Source organism: Salvelinus fontinalis, chromosome 22 (genome assembly GCF_029448725.1).
Source record: "Salvelinus fontinalis isolate EN_2023a chromosome 22, ASM2944872v1, whole genome shotgun sequence".
In the NCBI taxonomy this organism is placed as follows: Eukaryota; Metazoa; Chordata; class Actinopteri; order Salmoniformes; family Salmonidae; genus Salvelinus; species Salvelinus fontinalis.
In genome coordinates, this window is record NC_074686.1 from 292,830 (window position 1) to 311,928 (window position 19,099).

The 19,099-nt window shown below is 42.2% G+C and overlaps 2 protein-coding genes across 5 annotated transcripts; both read right to left on the reverse strand.

Moving 5' to 3' along the window:
- Window positions 1–814: 814 nt before the first annotated feature.
- On the reverse strand, window positions 815–10,740 carry LOC129819500 (E3 ubiquitin-protein ligase RNF115-like). The gene is made up of 9 exons (XM_055875811.1): window positions 10,604–10,740; window positions 9,283–9,341; window positions 8,954–9,014; window positions 8,618–8,853; window positions 4,946–5,014; window positions 4,756–4,828; window positions 4,560–4,653; window positions 4,148–4,263; window positions 815–3,798 (listed from the first exon to the last, which is right to left on the reverse strand). Exons 1-9 carry the CDS (start codon window positions 10,679–10,681, stop codon window positions 3,673–3,675), a joined length of 912 nt encoding a protein of 303 aa, XP_055731786.1. The 5' UTR covers window positions 10,682–10,740; the 3' UTR covers window positions 815–3,672.
- A 1,847-nt stretch (window positions 10,741–12,587) lies between these two features.
- On the reverse strand, window positions 12,588–18,423 carry LOC129819501 (secretory carrier-associated membrane protein 3-like). 4 transcript variants are annotated; one of them, XM_055875814.1, is made up of 9 exons: window positions 17,784–18,422; window positions 17,228–17,308; window positions 16,787–16,912; window positions 16,381–16,501; window positions 16,017–16,145; window positions 15,292–15,451; window positions 15,069–15,170; window positions 14,772–14,889; window positions 12,588–13,571 (listed from the first exon to the last, which is right to left on the reverse strand). In XM_055875814.1, the coding sequence occupies exons 1-9, from the start codon at window positions 17,835–17,837 to the stop codon at window positions 13,419–13,421; spliced, it is 1,044 nt and encodes a 347-aa protein (XP_055731789.1). In that variant the 5' UTR covers window positions 17,838–18,422; the 3' UTR covers window positions 12,588–13,418. The 4 variants fall into 4 exon arrangements, with proteins under 4 accessions (XP_055731789.1, XP_055731787.1, XP_055731790.1 ...); XM_055875812.1 differs by having other exon boundaries at window positions 16,381–16,504; XM_055875815.1 differs by having other exon boundaries at window positions 16,381–16,504; window positions 17,228–17,334.
- Between the last annotated feature and the right edge of the window lie 676 nt (window positions 18,424–19,099).

Below are 19,099 nucleotides of genomic sequence, written 5' to 3' on the forward strand. Positions count from 1 at the left end.
AAGTCATGAACCCCGCCAAAAATATACATTTCTACCATTTATCTTCTTAAAATCTGATTTTAAACCTAAGCCTAACCACACTGCTAGCCTTATGCCTAACCCTAAATGAAGACCAAAAAGCACATTTTTGTTTTCAAAGATTTTTACAATATAGCCAATTTACTTTGTGCCTGTGTTATCTAATGCGAACCTGGGAGGGAGGAGGCAGAGGTCGTACGGTAGGCTACTAGACACTTTCTCCAGGCGGTGTTACACAAAATGCCACTATTATTATTTTATTTTTGTCTTTTGATTCTGAAAGTGAAATGAAGAACTGCTGCAACAACGGCGTAGCAATGCACTACGTGAACTGGAATAAGAGATTCAACTTTCATGTTGTCTCTGTGTAATATAGCCAAACTGACCTATTATTATGCATAATTGACAACCTTGCACGAGAAAACGAAAGGCAGTGTTTGTGTGCGCTCTTGGATATGTTTATCCAAAATTAAGCGTCTAGACTCCCGTGGGACTCAAATTTAGAGGCGGGATGTAAATCTGTCTGTTTAGAATTATAATCCAGTTGCCTTTGTTAAAAATAGAAAGCGTTTAATTCAATTTAAATTTGTCAATTTAGTTCGATCATGCAAACTCTTGCATATCATTGGTCCTTGTCTTGAAATAAGCGGGACTGGGAGATGGCCCTTATGGACCCTGGGCAAAAGTTGTGCAGTGTAGAGAATAGGGTGCCATTTGGGACATTATCTGGGACTAGGCGCTCAATGGGTAGAGTGAAGGACATGTGGTATTCAATGACACTGCTTTTCACTCCTGCTTTATGAATTTGACCATTTTTATTATCTTCAATCTTATCACCTCATTGCCAATCGGATGTATTCGTTAACAAACATATACAGTATCAGTCAAAAGTCTGGACACACCTACTCATTCAAGGGTTTTCTTTATTTTTACTATTTTCTACATTGTAGAATAATAGTGAAGACATCACAACTATGAAATAACACATGGAATCATGTAGTAACCAATAAAGTGTTAAACAAAGCAAAATATATTTTAGATTCTTCAAAGTTGCCACCCTTTGCCTTGATGACAGCTTTGTACACTCTTGGCATCAACCAGCTTCACCGGGAATGCTTTTCCAGCAGTCTTGAAGGAGTTCCCACATATGCTGAGCACTTGTTGGCTGCTTTTCCTTCACTCTGCGGGCCAACTCATCCCAAACCATCTCAATTGGGTTGAGGTCAGGTGATTGTGGAGGCCAGGTCATCTGATGCAGCACTCCATCACTCTCCTTCTTGGTCAAATAGCCCTTACACAACCTGGAGGTGTGTTGGGTCATTGTCCTGTTGAAAAACAAATGATAGTCCAACTAAGTGAAAACAAGATGGGATGGTGTATAGCTGCAGAATGGTGGTTAAGTGTGAATTGAATTCTAAATAAATCACAGTGTCACCAGCAAAGCAGCTCCCCACATCACACCTCCTCCTCCATGCTTCACGGTGGGAACCACACATGCAGAGATCATCCATTCACCTACTCTGCGTCTCACAAAGACATGGCGGTAGGAACCAATCATTTCAAATTTGGACTCATCAGACCAAGGACAGATTTCCACCATTCTAATGTCCATTGCTTGTGTTTCTTGGCCCAAGCAAGTCTCTTCTTCTTATTGGTGTCCTTTAGTAGTGGTTTCTTTGCAGCGATTCAACCATGAAGGCCTGATTCACGCAGTTTCCTCTGAACAGTTGATGTTTAGATGTGTCTGTTACTTGAACTCTGTGAAGCATTTATTTGAGCTGCAATTTCTGAGGCTGGTAACTCTAATTAATTTATCCTCTGCAGCAGAGATAACTCTGGGTCTTCCTTTCCTGTGGCGGTCCTCATGAGAGACAGTTTCATCATAGCGCTTGATGGTTTTTGTGACTGCACTTGAAGCTTTTGAAACTTTCAAAGTTGGACTGATGGACTGTCGTTTCTCTTTGCTTATTTGAACTGTTCTTGCCATAATATGGACTTGGTCTTTTACCAAATAGGGCTATCTTCTGTATACCACCCCTACCTTGTCACAACACAACTGATTGGCTCAAACACTTTAGAAGGAAAGAAGTTCTACAAATTAACAAGGCACGCCTGTTAATTGAAATGCATTCCAGGTGACTACCTCATGGAGCTGGTTGAGAGAATGCCAAGAGTGTGCAAAGCTGTCATCAAGGCAAAGGGTGGCTACTTTGAAGAATGTCAAATCTAAAATATATTTGGATTTGTTTAACACTTTTTTGGTTACTACATAATTCCATATGTGTTATTTCATAGTTTTGATGTCTTCACTATTATTCTAAAATGTAGAAAATAGTAAAAATAAAGAAAAACCCTTAAATTAGTAGGTGTCCAAACTCTTGACGGGTACTCTACATGTATATACACATATATCATATATACATACCAATACATATATAGGCCCATCATAATTTATCAAATACTAAAAACATATTTATTATTTTGCTGTGACTTGTACGTATTAAAAACAGAATGATTGAAAGAGGCAAAAGACTAATGCATTAGAAAAGTGCATAAAGTTAGAACATGAAGGAAGTGGATAGTGTAAAGAACACAGTATTAGGGTTTAATTGGGGCCATAAAGAGAGGTGGACATTATTAACAAATACTGCTATATGAGATTAAGAGGAAGCGGGAGATGGGAAAATTTGAATTGCGTACTCCTCGCGTCTTCTCCTCGCATCCTCAAAACCCATTGGATGAGAAAGCCAGATGTCCCACCCCTCTGGCCTTCTCCTCCAATAGGTTTTGATAAGGAGGCGAGGAGAGAGGACGTGAGGAGTATGCAATTGAGATTCTCAGTATTTTCGTTCCAATAACCCCGGGTTTCCCAAACCCCGGGTTTCCCAAACTCGGCCCTGGGGACCCCAAGGGCACATTTTGTTTTTTGCCCTCAAATAATCAACTAATCATCCAGCTTTGATTATTTGAATCTGCAATAACCTCTCCTTCCTACGGACGTGTGCACTCGTTCACTAGTCCCCACAAATGTAAAAGCATTGGATTGGTGTAGCATTCATGGACTGGAAGGAGTTTCCATATACCTGTCATTTCCTTTCAAATCCATGAAGTGAACAAGTGTACCCTTCAGGAGAAAGGAGAGATTATTGGGACGCAACCAAAGATGCCGGAGAGAACAGTGGGCAAATTATCTAGCCCAGAGCTAGAGAGTGAGTTCAGCTCACCTTTTAGGATTTCCCCCAATTTATTGAATTTCATCACATTTGTCACTTCCCTGTGGCTCAAGGATGTCAGTTCATGTGGTTTGAATACAAAATGAGAGCCAATCAGAACACTGCGGGAAATACCACTACGAAGGGACAAATCGAATCCATAACATTTTAAAACAGTCAGAAAACAGTTGGAACCATTTACAGGTGAGGTGATACTCCAGGCATATTGGATCTTTTTAAAGTCAATCAAAGTTCCCTAGTAAATGCATTGTGAAGTGAATTTTTGAGGAGAGTTGAATTTTGACAATGAGGCACAGGTGAATTGAAATATGTCCCTTCAATAAACGCATGGTCAAAGACGAGGCATGAGGATAGAGATGAGCCTCGTTCAGGAGTAAAGGGAAGAAGAGATGCCAGACAGGTAGAAGAGAGGGAGGCCTAATCAAATAGCCTGTCTCTCCTCCTGAGGGTCTGTCCTGATGGAGAGGGGCTCTGGGGGTTCTGGTGGGGGCTGGATGCTCTGGTCGACGCCGTCAAGACTTTTACGACACACAGGACAGGTATCGTGCTGTGGGAGAGATACACAAACGTGAGACGTGACAAAACATGCTTAACATTACAAGTTAAGTCTCAATACTTCTGAGCACTGTGGGACGGTTTAAGGCTAATCCTGGACTAACAAGTGCTTTCAATGGAGATTTTCCACTGATCTTGCATTTTAGTCCAGGATTAGGCTTAATCTGGGTACAGGAAACCACCCCTTTGTGTGTGGCACACGGTTACCTCCAGAACAATATAACCAAATACCCTACCTCAAGACAGTATATGTGACCCCAGTGACACACTCACTAACCTTCCATGACAAATGAAATACAGTGGTGTTGTAAACCCCACCAGCCAACCCTTCCCCTGCTTACCAGTTCAAGCCATGGCACTATGCAGTCACTGTGGAAATAATGGAGGCAGGGCAGCTGTTTGACAGACTCTCCCTTGGAGTACTCCTCCCTACATACTGGACACTCCAGTCTGCTATCTGAGAAAGAGGCATGGGGGGGTTCATTCATTGTGTACATTTTAGAATAAAGAGAGAGAACATTGACTAGTAGTGCCGGCACTACTAAAAGGCTTCTGAATGGGGTGCTTATCTGGGTAAAGACCACCTCGCCTTTTCTTTTTCAGAATAAAACTAAATATTGTCACAATTTTGAGAATCTATTTTGCAGGTGGTATACTCTACACTACTACTGAGCAAGATCCACACCCTCCAGTCCCATAAATGCTGTGAGTGGTAGCCTATGGGTTTGGTGTTGCAGCTTGGTTGGAACACACCTGTCTGTTCTTGAGAGACGTTGACTGTGGGGAGGGATGAGATCATCTCCTTCTCTGCAGGAGGTGGTCCTGTGCCCTCAAACTGACCTAACAACTAGAGTGGAGGAAATTGAGAAATGAAGAAACAGAGATAGATTGTGACTCAGCGTGCTGCCATGATTAAAGCCTGGATTTTGCGCCTGGTTAGAGCACTGACCTCTGTGATAACTGCGTCTAGACCTCCCTGACCCCAGGCATAGTCCCCTGGATTTGAATGGAGCATGCCAGACCTGAGAGTGAGTGAGTGAGACAGAGAGAGAGAGAGAGAGAGAGAGATGCTTAACATGCCTTGAAAGAGTCAAAGTAATGAAAATAATAATTATGAGATTAAAAATATACTTATTTACAGTGCAGCTGGTGCGATGCCTGGATTTCCATTGTTGGCAAACAGACCAGCCAAAAACTGCTGCACAATACTAAAGAAATAAGCAGAGAGATTCAATCTATTTTGCACATACAGTGCCTTAAGAAAGTATTAACACCCCTTGACTTTTTCCACATTTTGCGTTACAACCTGAATTTAAAATTGATTAAATTGAGATTGTGTCACTGGCCTACACACAATACCCCATAATGCCAAAGTGGAATTATGTTTTTAGAAATTGTTACAAATTAATTAAAAATGAAAAGCTGAAATGTCTTGAGTCAATAAGTATTCAACCCCTTTGTTATGGCACGCATAAATAAGTTCAGGAGTAAAAATGTGCTTAACAAGTCACATAAGTTGCATGGATTCACTCTGTGTCACGCCCTGGCCTTAGTATTCTTTGTTTTCTTTATTATTTTAGTTAGGTCAGGGTGTGACATGGGGAATGTTTGTGTTTTGTCGGTTTTGGGTGGTTATATGGTAAAGGGGGTGTTGGGTGTAGTGTATGGGTTTGTGTTGAGTGAATGTGTCTAGCTGTGTCTATGGTTTAGTGTAGGTTCTAGGAAAGTCTATGGTTGCCTGAATTGGGTCTCAATTAGAGACAGCTGGTTATTGTTGTCTCTGATTGGGAGACATATTTAAGGCAACCATAGGCTTTAGCTGTTTGTGGGGAATTGTCTATGTCTAAGTGTTTAGTGTCAGCACTTATGTTTGTATAGCTTCACAGTCGTCTGTTTTGTTGTTTTGTATAGTGTTCGTTTCGTTTTTCGTCTTCTTCCTTTAAATAAAGAAGATGAACTTTCCACGCGCTGCGCCTTGGTCCTCAGTCTATCCAGAAGACGATCGTGACACTCTGTGTGCAATAATAGTTTGACATGATTTTTGAATGACTACCTCATCTCTGTACAAATCTAACACATCACTGAGTACCACTCTTCATATTTTCGATATTGGTGGTGCCCGCATCACGTTATCAGCAAGGACTAGGACGTTTAAAAAAATAAAAATAGAGCTAAGCAGAAGCAAATTCCTAGAGGAAAATCTGGTTCAGACAATGGGAGACAAATTCACCTTTCAGCAGGACAATAACCTAAAACACAAGGTCAAATATAAACTGGAGTTGCTTACCAAGGCGACATTTAATGTTCCTGAGTGGCCTAGTTGTCGTTTTGATTCAAATCGGCTTGAAAATGTATGGTAAGACTTGAAAATGGCTGTCTAGCAATGATCCACAACCAACTTGACAGAGCTTGAAGAATTTTTAAAAGAATAATGTGTAAATATTGTACAATCCAGGTGTGGAAAGCTCTTAGAGACTTACCCAGAAAGACTCACAGCTGTAATCGCTGCCAAAGGTGATTCTAACATGTATTGGCAGGGGTGTGAATACCTATATAAATGAGATACAGTATTTCTGTATTTCATTACAATTGCAAACATTTCTAAAAACATGTTTTCACTGATGGGTTTTGTGTTTAGATGGGTGAGAAAAAAATCTATATTTAATCCGTTTTGAATTCAGGCTGTAACATAACAAAATGGGGAATAAAGGCCCTGTAGAAAGAGAATACCTACTTGATTGTAATAAGAATGTAATATAATGTAATAGAATTATGTAGTTACAGTGTAATAACATAATACCTTTTAGGACCAAATAGTTGAATAGTGTTTGAAATACACTGCTCAAAAAAATAAAGGGAACACTTAAACAACACAATGTAACTCCAAGTCAATCACACTTCTGTGAAATCAAACTGTCCACTTAGGAAGCAACACTGATTGACAATACATTTCACATGCTGTTGTGCAAATGGAATAGACAACAGGTGGAAATTATAGGCAATTAGCAAGACACCCCCGATAAAGGAGTGGTTCTGCAGGTGGTGACCACAGACCACTTCTCAGTTCCTATGCTTCCTGGCTGATGTTTTGGTTACTTTTTAATGCTGGCGGTGCTTTCACTCTAGTGGTAGCATGAGACGGAGTCTACAACCCACACAAGTGGCTCAAGTAGTGCAGCTCATCCAGGATGGCACATCAATGCGAGCTGTGACAAGAAGGTTTGCTGTGTCTGTCAGCGTAGTGTCCAGAGCATGGAGGCGCTACCAGGAGACAGGCCAGTACATCAGGAGACGTGGAGGAGGCCGTAGGAGGGCAACAACCCAGCAGCAGGACCGCTACCTCCGCCTTTGTGCAAGGAGGAGCACTGCCAGACCCCTGCAAAATGACCTCCAGCAGGCCACAAATGTGCATGTGTCTGCTCAAACGGTCAGAAACAGACTCCATGAGGGTGGTATGAGGGCCCGACATCCACAGGTGGGGGTTGTGCTTACAGCCCAACACCGTGCACGACGTTTGGCATTTGCCAGAGAACATCAAGATCGGCAAATTCGCCACTGGCGCCCTGTGTTCTTCACAGATGAAAGCAGGTTCACACTGAGCACATGTGACAGACGTGACAGAGTCTGGAGACGCCGTGGAGAATGTTCTGCTGATGGCAACATCCTCCAACATGACCGGTTTGGCGGTGGGTCAGTCATGGTGTGGGGTGGCATTTCATTGGGGGCCCGCACAGCCCTCCATGGGCTCGCCAGAGGTAGCCTGACTGCCATTAGGTACCGAGATGAGATCCTCAGACCCCTTGTGAGACCATATGCTGGTGCGGTTGGCCCTGGGTTCCTCCTAATGCAAGACAATGCTAGAACTCATGTGGCTGGAGTGTGTCAGCAGTTCCTGCAAGAGGAAGGCATTGATGCTATGGACTGGCCCGCCCGTTCCCCAGACCTGAATCCAATTGAGCACATCTGGGACATCATGTCTCGCTCCATCCACCAACGCCACGTTGCACCACAGACTGTCCAGGAGTTGGCGGATGCTTTAGTCCAGGTCTGGGAGGAGATCCCTCAGGAGACCATCCACCACCTCATCAGGAGCATGCCCAGGCGTTGTAGGGAGGTCATACAGGCACGTGGAGGCCACACACACTACTGAGCCTCATTTTGACTTGTTTTAAGGACATTACATCAAAGTTGGATCAGCCTGTAGTGTGGTTTTCCACTTTAATTTTGAGTGTGACTCCAAATCCAGACCTCCATGGGTTGATAAATTTGATAATTGATCATTTTTGTGTGATTTTGTTGTCAGCACATTCAACTATGTAAAGAAAAAAGTATTTAATAAGAATATTTCATTCATTCAGATCTAGGATGTGTTGTTTTAGTGGTCCCTTTATTTTTTTGAGCAGTGTATATTGTTGTTAATATATGAAATTATATTTTGTGATAAACTGAAGGGAAATATTTAATTTTGTACCACTTTGATTATATAACACCATTAGTCTAATCATGTTATATGATGTTATTATACAACAGTACAATGTCTCAATATCAATACAGGCTCTTGAGTCGAGTGAGAGTAGCTTCCTAAAAACTGACATGGAGAGCTAGATAACATTGCAAAAATCAGTGGTCGTTGCCACTAAGGTGGCTTGACGTCCAACTGAAATAAAAGCCATCAGCTATACCTGCCTGGACCTTTTGGCATGGGGCAAAACCATGAAAGGTAGCTAATAGAGAGTGAGTGGGTAAAGGTAATAATGTTACACCGTAGACAGATCAAGATCAGTGATAAGTAATTGGTCATCTCCACTAACCCCTCCACTGCTGGCGTGTGGGACTGTCGCCTCCCCTGGCTAGGTGGACGAGAGGGGCGTTCCGCTTCAGGCACTAAAGGATCTGTGCCTCCCATAGAGGCCACAGGCAGTTCAGAAGGGCCCTCTACGTCTTCCTCCACTGTGGCAGCCTGTAGATGGCTCTGGTCAGACTCAGACTCAGAGGTGGAGGGATCCAAGAGAAGAGCAGAGCGTTCCATAAACAGCAGCTGCCACAGCTTGGAGAAGGGAGAGCAGACCAGTACATTCAGATTAAAGTTTAAGACAGGGGAAAAGGATAGAAAGAGACAAAGAGAACTTGGGATGACATTCAGGTACCTCTGAAAAGAGTGTGCCTGCATCATCATTGGCCTCTGCAGTGCTGCTGTTCTCCAAGAGACTGAAAGACAATGACAAAGTTATTTCAATTATTGTAAATTAATACATTAAGAGAAATGCAAATACAATATTTTTTTAAGTAAAACTATTTTCATTGAATAAGTCTAATGTACAGTATATTATTACATCAGATATATCAGAAACTGAAATTGCACATAATACTGTACCTAAAATAGTATGATATTGCAAGTCCAGTATAGGCCCCTATACTATAGGCCCCTATATGCAGAACAGCACGCAAACAAACAGCACAGATTTGAACACTTTACCTGGAGTCTTCTGTCACCTCCTCAATGAAATCGGACTCACACCTGGGGCATGTGAATTCCTTGAGAAAAAAATGCAATTTCTATTTGCCCTATATACATAGACTTGGAATCACTGGCCACTTTAATAATGGTACACTAGGCACTTTAATAATGTTCAAATAATGTGTACTGCTTTACTCATCTCATGTTTATATACTGTTTTCTATTCTACTGTATTTTAGTCAATGCCACTTCGACATTGCTCAATCTAATATTTATTTATTAATGAATTACATTCTTTTACTTTTAGATTTGTGTGTATTGTTGTGAAGAATTTTTAGATACTACTGCACTGTTGGAGCTAGCAACACAAGCTCGCTACACCTGCAATAACATCTGCTAAATATGTGTACGTGACCAATAACATTTGATTTCATATTTGATTTATTTAAAATCATGACATAACACAGGGGTGCAACTTTGGTTTTAGAAGTGGGGAGGGCATAATAATTATTATACATTTTTTATCCAGTCGCTCAGGGGCGTCCGCATTGTACTAAAACACACCGTTGTCACGTTTTGTATCACATTCCAATAATAAAACTGGGTGGGACAAAAATGCAATTTCAGAATGTGGGGGGGACATGTCCCCATCCCCAGTGAAAGTTGCGCCCCTTTACATAACATGAAAATACAAAAGGAACACACTTGACGGTATCAAGTCCACTACGTCAAGATGCGCGTTCATGTCAATGTAAAAAAAAAAAAATGTGTCAGCTGCTCGACAAACGCGCTGGTGCGGCAGGTGGTGTACCGACAAGAGACACCCTGCCTGCCACAGCACCATCCCCTTCCATGTAAATGTCACGTTCACATGCCAGCCGGAACTAGGAAACTCAGAAATAGCCGACTTGCTAACTGTTTGTAGTAGCCTACACGAGCCGAGTTCAACCAGTTGGCGACTCGAAAGTTTCCGAGTTTCCTAGTTCCGACTATCACTTGAACGTGGCAATAATGTTTTTCACATGCAGTTGACACTTGCGACTACTAGCTGGTGACACAGTAGTGCTTCTAAATATGGCAACGAAGCAAACACAAAACTTGGATCACAAGATTTATTCGCAACAACCAATCTATCTAACGGCGCGCACTCCATTCAACAACACTTATAACGTTGTATTTTAGTAATGACAATATTCTATCAATCACATTCAGTTTCAGATAAAAATGTTTATTTTCTTAGAATGTATTTCGGGAGGCGTTGCTAGCTAATATTGATACAGAAACGTCGGTCCAGAACCGGACGGGAAAGGAAGGAAGAAAATCACTTCTGTCAACTCACCGGGAGTTTAGGGTCGATTTCACCTTTACAACAGTGACAGAAAAAACGGTTTTGTGGTGCCGCCGCAGCCTCCGCCATCTTCACGGCAGCATACAGTCACTGACGTCTGTATGGTAGCTCAAGCCGACGGAAGACGTAGGGGCATTTGTCAGAAGGGTCATGTCAGTCCAGTCCATAGGATAGTTTTACATATTTTTTTTTACTATAGGCTACCATTTGTTCAATATTCCCGATTTTAAATTAACATTTGCTAGTGAACATAGTGTTCTGACTGCTCCAATCTTATTTCCCTGAGGTGATTCATATCAAATGTATACTGCTCAAATTTCAACCAAGTGTTGCTATTTGAGATTATTGCAGCTATCTTCTAACCAACGTTGCAATAGCCTAGGTTATACATAGGGCTAGGGGTCCCGTCAACATTTACAACAAAACATTGTGCCAATAAACAAGACATGTAAACTGCTCTAATACAGAACCGATTTCACTTGTTGCATCAATGACCACAAGACTGATTCTTGAAAGAAATAGCTGAAGCAAAATCTGCAATTGTAGGCTACATGACAGGCCAACCAATGAGACTATCCAAAACAACAGAATATACTGGTAAAATAAAAACAGTTTTTAACGGTCACAGTTGAAGTTTAGTAGTCGTGGACTAAAAAAAAGATTTCAATGGAGATTGTACATTGAGCATGCTTTTTAGTCCAGGATTTGGTGTCAGGTAAACTGGCCCTTTAAAGTACTCTGAACAAAAATAAACGCAACATGCAACAATTTCAAAGATTTGACTGAGTTACAGTTCATAAGGAAATCAGTTAATTAAAATAAATAAATTAGGCCCTAATCTATGGAATTCACATGACTGGGAATACAGATATGTATACCTTTAAAAAAAAGGTAGGGGCATGGATCAGAAAACCAGTCAGTATCTGGTGACCACCATTTGCCTCATGCAACAAGACATCTCCTTCGAATAGAGTTCATCAGGCTGTTTGTGGCCTGTGGAATTTTGTCCCACTCCTCTTCAATGGCTGTCCGAAGTTGCTGGATATTGGCGGGAACTGGAATGTTGTAGTACACGTTGATCCAGAGCATCCCAAACATGCTCAATGGGTGACATGTCTGGTGGTTATGCAGCCCATGGAAGAAATGTTACATTTTCGGCTTCTAGGAATTGTGTACAGATTCTTGCTACATGAGGTGATGGTCGGCGGATGAATGGCAGGACAATGGGTCTCAGGATCTCATCACGGTATCTCTGTGCATTCAAATTGCCATTGATAAAATGCAATTTTGTGTTCGTTGTCCGTAGCTTATGACTGCCGATACCATGACCCCACAGGGCACTCTGTTCACAACGTTGACATCAGTAAATCACTCGCCCAAACGACGCCATACACGCACGCTGTCTGCCATCTGTCCGGTACAGTTGAAACCAGGATTAATCCGTGAAGAGCACACTTCTCCAGCATGCCAGTGGCTATCGAAGGTCAGCATTTGCCCACTTAAGTTGGTTACTACGTGGAACTGCTGGTTAAGTCAAGACCCTGATGAGGAAGACGAGCACACAGATGAGCTTCCATGAGACTGTTTCTGACAGTTTGTGCAGAAATTCTTTGGCTGTGCAAACCCAGTTTCATCAGCTGTCCAGGTGGCTGGTCACAGTCCAAGAAGAAGCCGGATGTGGAGGTCCTGGTCTGCGGTTGTTGGACATTCCTGCAGTCAGCATGCCAATTGCACACTCCTTCAAAACTTGAGACATATGTGGCATTGTGTTACGTGACAAAACTGCACATTTTAGAGTGGCCTTTTTTCCCCAGCACAAGGAGCACCTATGTAATGATCATGCTGTGTAATAAGCTTCTTGATATGCCACACCTGTCAGGTGGATGGATTATCTTGGCAAAGGAGAAATGCTCACTAACAGGGATGTAAACAAATGTGCACAACATTTTAGAGAAATAAGCTTTTTGTGCGAATGGAACATATCTGGAATCTTTTATTTCAGCTCAAGAAACATGGGACCAACACTTTACATGTTGCGTTTATATTTTTGTTCAGTATATTAAACACAAGTTACAGAAATAACAGAAATGATGACTAAAAGGATGCATCATTGATGTAGTTTCCCAGGAGTCTGTAGGGAAGACTAAAGTACATCTTTATCAGTCCATTGAAGAGGTTTTCAGAAACGCTACATTATATACAACACTGAATAACACGCTCTGCCCATATTAGTCTTAGACGTAATAGGCCTACACATACACTATTAGGTTAGGCTACTGACATGACTAATGATACTGTATTGGTGAAGTGACCAAAGGGAAGTAGAAAATATTGAGCGTATCAACTGATTTTTATTCAAACCAAGAAAGAACAATGGCAACCATGACAACCAAATACAGCATCAACATAACATAATAATAGCAATAATATTACAACCCAAAACAACGTGTTTTTCTCATTTACAGTTGTGATTTTGGCAAAGATAGTGTGTGTAAATAGGTAGGCATTCTCATTTGGGATATCAAGACAATTGACTTTTTAGAGCTCACTTTAACAACCATAATAGCATTGGCCACAGATAATTGAACCGTTCGGCTGTTAATTAAGTGTTGAATATGGAGCATCACTTCTGTGCATCCATCACAAACTCAAGTCCCACCCCTTTCACCTACTTTGATGTAACAATTTATCAAAACACCTGAGTCTTGCCTACTTCTTTTGTAGTGTACACCCTCATACATACTGTACCTACTCCTCTCTCGCTCTCTACCAGCTCCCTTGCCCTACTTGCTTGCCTTCCCTCTCTCTATCGAGCAGCACCAGTAAAGGCCCCCTGAGCTGCAGAAGCAGTGGCGCTGGCAGCTGCCTGGCGTACAGCCTGATTGGACATCACTCCAGTGGCAAACTCAGCCTGAGCCTTCACGAAGCTGGCACCGGTCTGCCTGTACAGAGAGTGGACCTGGAGGGGAGAGGAAGACAGGCTTTAATACATGATACATATGGGCAATTCCACAGTAACAGAGTGACACAGACTCAGTTTTCACTTTAATATGTATGTCAAACTAAAGACAATGATTGCAAAGTTAAACAAACCATACTATGAACAAGGACTACTTTTAACAATTTCCACTAAACATTTTACAGGAATAGCGCAGATGCAAAGTTTGGTAACAGAATGACAGCACAAACTGTTATATTGTTACCAAACTTTGCATCTACACTGTGTTTTATTCAATGGAAATTGTTAAAAGTAGTCCTAGTGCATAGAGTTCCATGGTTGTTTAACTTTTTGTTTGACATTCCTTTTTAGAGTGAAGAATCTTAGTCTCAGTATCACTGTTGCCGTGGAATTGCCCATACCTCAACACCATACTCGCCATCAATCTGAAAACAACACTGTAAATAATACTCTGAAAATTCAAAACAATTACTCTAAGTTCTGTGGACGATTCTAAATGTTTATTGACATACTGGGTCAAGATGAAAAAAAATGTGAGAAGCTAGATGTATATGCTGTAGCCTTTTTAGCCTCATCCTATTCCTTCCTCCCCCATGTTGTACCTAATTCCAAACCATTGTCTACCTACTGTAATTACTCCACACTGTCCTGATTTGCCCTAGCATACAATACCCTTTTTTTTATCCCCTTTTCCCCCCAATTTTCGTGGTATCCAATCGCTAGTAATTACTATCTTGTCTCATCACTACAACTCCCGTACGGGCTCGGGAGAGACGAAGGTCGAAAGCCATGCGTCCTCCGAAGCACAACCCAACCAAGCCGCACTGCTTCTTAACACAGCACGCCTCCAACCCGGAAGCCAGCCGCACCAATGTGTCGGAGGAAACACCGTGCACCTGGCCGCCTTGGTTAGCGCGCACTGCGCCCGGCCCGCCACAGGAGTCGCTGGAACAAGGATATCCCTACCGGCCAAACCCTCCATAACCCGGACGACGCTAGGCCAATTGTGCGTCGCCCCACGGACCTCCCGGTCGCGGCCGGCTGCGACAGAGCCTGGGCGCGAACCCAGAGACTCTGGTGGCACAGCTAGTACTGCGATGCAGTGCCCTAGACCACTGCGCCACCCGGGAGGCCCCAATACAATACCCTTAAGCCTAGTTAAAACTGGCTAAATTCCCCTCGCCTTCATTTCAGGTTTACCCGCTTGAGCAAGACGACCCCCATGGCAGCCTGGGCAGTGAATAGGATGGAATTGAGCATCATGATCACACCAACAGGCACGCTAGTCTTCAGAGCAGCCAGACTCACAATCCAGCCACTGAGTGGAACAGAGACAGGGAGGGAAGGAGAGAGAGACAGTCACAAAGAAAAAAGACAAATAGAGACAGGGGGAGTGTGAAGGATAGGTGTATGAGGAATGTACTGTATAGGAGATGTAATACAGTAAAGGTAAAGATATAGTAATTGTAACATGGTTGGCTTGTTTGTGGCACATACCTGAAACCCCAACCAGGAATGCCAATGGTCATGATGACGTAGAAGATCACTTGGACGAAAAAAATGAAGAAGAAGGCGAAGAAGTTGAAGGAGCTGTCACTCCTGAAAGAAAAAAAATGCATTCATACGTTCACTATAACCTGATATAAAGAAGGAACCTAAATATATCATGTCCGTTTTGTAATGACAAGCCCCTAAATTGGAAATGTGCAATAGTACGCACCTGAAGGCTTTGTACACAGGCCTGTACCAACAGACAAATGAGCAGGGGGTGAATAGGAGGACCCAGAGGATGGCCAGGCCCAGCCCAACACCACCAGAAGTGTCCACACAGAACAGACTCAGGCAGGACATTAAGTTAAACACCAGTGTGCAGGCTGTGACTAGGAGAGGGGGAGAGAATGAAGACAAAAGGAAGAGTGTAGGATGGGTGAAGTGAGGAGGGAGAGCAAGGGAGTGAGAGAGGGGAGTGAATGAGAGCATGAAACGTGATGGGGAGAAAGGAAGTGAAGAGTAGATGAAGGGGGAAAGGATGAGAAAAGGGGGTAAAGAAATGAGATAAGGTAGGTGACAGAAATGCAGACCAGAGATGGAGGGATGGATAGGTATGTAGGCAAAATAAGAAGAGAAAGGTAGGGAGGTCAGAACTGTAGTTTGGATACTAGAGCACTTTAAAGTTGCATTGGAAGGGAAAGGGATAAAGAGATAGTTACATTGAACGCACACAGGTACACCTTGTGATTAATGTATCACTTCCAAATTGGTGTAAATTAATTTGAGAAATCTCTACGTTTTAACAGTGTCATTAAGTATTAGGTAACATTCTTAAAGTGCTTAACATTTTCATAAAACATTTAATCTAAGCATTATTCTAATCATCATTCTTTCATGGAAGTGTTACAGATGACTTCACCAGACAGACAGCCAGGCACAGACAGGGAAACTTACACATCCAGTAGTAATACATGATGGAGACAGTGCGTTGGAAGCTCTGGCTGATCTCCATGTTGATGTCTTGGTAGAAGCAGGGTCCCACAGGGCAGAAAGAGGGCAGGGGAGGCCAGTTATTCTGACGAGCTGACAGAGAGATGGGGGAAGAGAGTGTTACTTCAAATGATTCAGCAATGGGAGCAATCTTTGTTTCCCAATGTTACATGTGCAGTTAGGAACCAGTATACGGTAATCCAATCCTTCCTTTATTAACACCCTCCCCCCACCCCTCAATCATTTCCTATCAGACTCATGTATCCACTTTTTTTCTCTCGAACCAATCTCTATCATCATCATTACGACCACCATCTCCCTCTCTTACTGGCTCCAGGGCCGAGGGCGTGCGAGTCCAGCTCCCTCTCCCTCCTCTCCAGCTCGCGGGCTTTCTTCTCAAGTTCTTCCTGCTTCCTCAGGAGCTCTGCTGTGGTGGCATTGACCGCGGTCTGCTAAAGAAACAGAGAGAAGGAAAACGTCAGGCTTTAATGCAGAGCTGAATATAGCTCCATGTACCTTAGTAGAAATACAGAAGTTGAACTTGATTTCGTAGAAATTAGTCTGATAAGTTCAGGTGCTCCATGTCAAGCTAGTAAATAAACATCAGGAAATGTAATTATCATACAGAAATATGAGTTGCTTGTCTATGAGTATTATTTCTAGCTGTATGAAGTTAATTCTACAACCTGCACAGGTGACTCCTGATAATTGTCTAATACATATGGAACAAGTACCTGGGGGGTGAAGGAGGTGCCATAGTTGCGGGGCTCTGTGGGTGTAGTCCTACTGGGTGGGGTTGTTGCAGGAACAACAGGTTGGGGGGCGGATGGTGCAGTTGCTGCATAGGCTGGTGGTGGGGGCTAGAGAGTGGATTACGACAAGAAATCAACCTATATAATTACCAATAACGTTTATAATGACCACAAGCAAAGAGTGGCTATAGAGCATATGTCCAAACAACTCTGTATGGGAGTGGAGCATCGTGGCATGTAACCATGTCCAATTGCTTGGAATGTAGTAGCATTCCTGCTACTCTGCCATACATGATGCCATACAGCTAGCATATATACTCCTGTATGCATTATTACCATACTGCATTACTATTACTGCATATACTGAATCTCCAAAGCATTCATATTCTGACACAAACACGTAGCTAACTACACATCTCTTACCCCATTTTTATTGTCAAATGGGTTGTAAAGATCCAGTGTGGCATACTCAGTGTTGCTGCTGTGTTGAGTCACTGCAGGGTCCTGACACACAGACAAGATAAACATCACTGACAGAACATCATAAAATAAATGTCAGAGATCCTATTACTATTCATATATTAATATTTCATTATCATTTCTAATTATATAGGTGACGTCCTAAATGGCCCTATATGGTGCACTACATTGAACCGTAGAATCAAAATAGTGCTCTACTAGGGAATAGGGGCCCATTTAGGACGTTACCTTGACCACGTAAGTATCAATATGTTCTATTTCATTCAATGAGCCCTTTGTACACAAACACATTTTCAGCTACTAGATATATCATTAGCCTGGGTTAGAGCATTGGAGAAAACAGCAACATCACATGTAATGTGTAACAGCACGTCTGCCATTACGTTACAGTGCAACTGGCGAAACATGCATTTTTTCACCAACATTGTAACGTTACCTAAAAAAATGAATACAATAACAGTAGCTAAGTAAAGTATTTTACGATCGCCTATCATATCACCTGGAAAGGGTTGTGGTCGTCGCCTGGTTCCGGAAAATTTGTGTATTTTGACATTTTTTTTCCACAGCAATTCTGTATGTCCTGCTTAGTTCAAATAGAAAACCTTTCTACTGACACAACAGTTTGCCAACAACCTGTTTCCCGTTATTTCGGAGGCTGTCTAGCTAACGTTAGCTATATTCTGCTGACTTGGTTCGCTACTAGTAGCAAGCTACAGTAGCTTCCTAGCAAAAAAAAATTAAAAAAAATGTTAGATGTTATGTCTGTATCGAGGTTGTCATTGTCTAGCTAGCCAGTTGTTTATAGATTTCAGTTATATATTTATCGCCAAATATAACACACATGCAACCAGCTAGCAAGCTAATAACGACATAGATAACAGTAGCCAGGATATTTATCTGTTATCGACCGAAGACGTTGCCGCAATCTGTCAAGATATTGGCGAAAATGTATATCTATTGATTTAATTGACTTGTTTAGCTATATCCTTATATTTTATTTAACGCCGTTTCTCCTTCAGTCATATTTTGCTGGAAGATTCCGTTTGTTATTGCCTGCAATAACAATAAAACATGTTTTTGGCCGCTGCACAAACAAATGTGATCCAGGAAGTAATGTCATGTGACTGCGGATACAGAAGAAGCACGTGCGTAGTTGGGCAATCACCCTCGACTACTGCGTCTTTTTTTATTTACCAATTCATTTTATGATATCCATGCCACTTAATAATCACAAAACCGTTGATTTCCCCCGCTTTTAATTATGCTCAATGTGATACCACACATGGGGGTAGCGTAGCAATGAACAGGTACGTGCGCTCCTCTGATACTGCCCTCGGCCATCCTTTCCTCCCCTCTGTATTCCACGCAACTACTATTATTATATAGTTTGAATCATGATAGTGGAAAGAGTAAAATATGGCAGAGGTGAAAAAAGATAAGCGGTAAATTTCCATCCAGGAGAAATTAAGAAAAATGTCTACCACAGGGTGTCACTGTCGCTCCTTGAATTAATAGGCCAGTTCTTGCAGTTCTTTCTAGGGAGTTTTTCCTAGCCACCGTGCATTGCTTGCTGTTTGGCGTTTTAGGCTGGGTTTCTGTACAGTACTTGGAGAAATCATCTGATGTAAGAAGGGCTTTATAGATACATTTGATTTTGATGATTTGCCTTAGCCCTGGGGCAAAAGAAAACCACTGTGGGTTCACTCAGAATTGAGCTGGAGCTACCCGGAGGCGGGCTCCTGCACCTTGGGTCAAAGAAAGAGGAGTAGGATAAAATTACTAACCCTAATCCTATAGTTGAAATCAGTGCTTGAT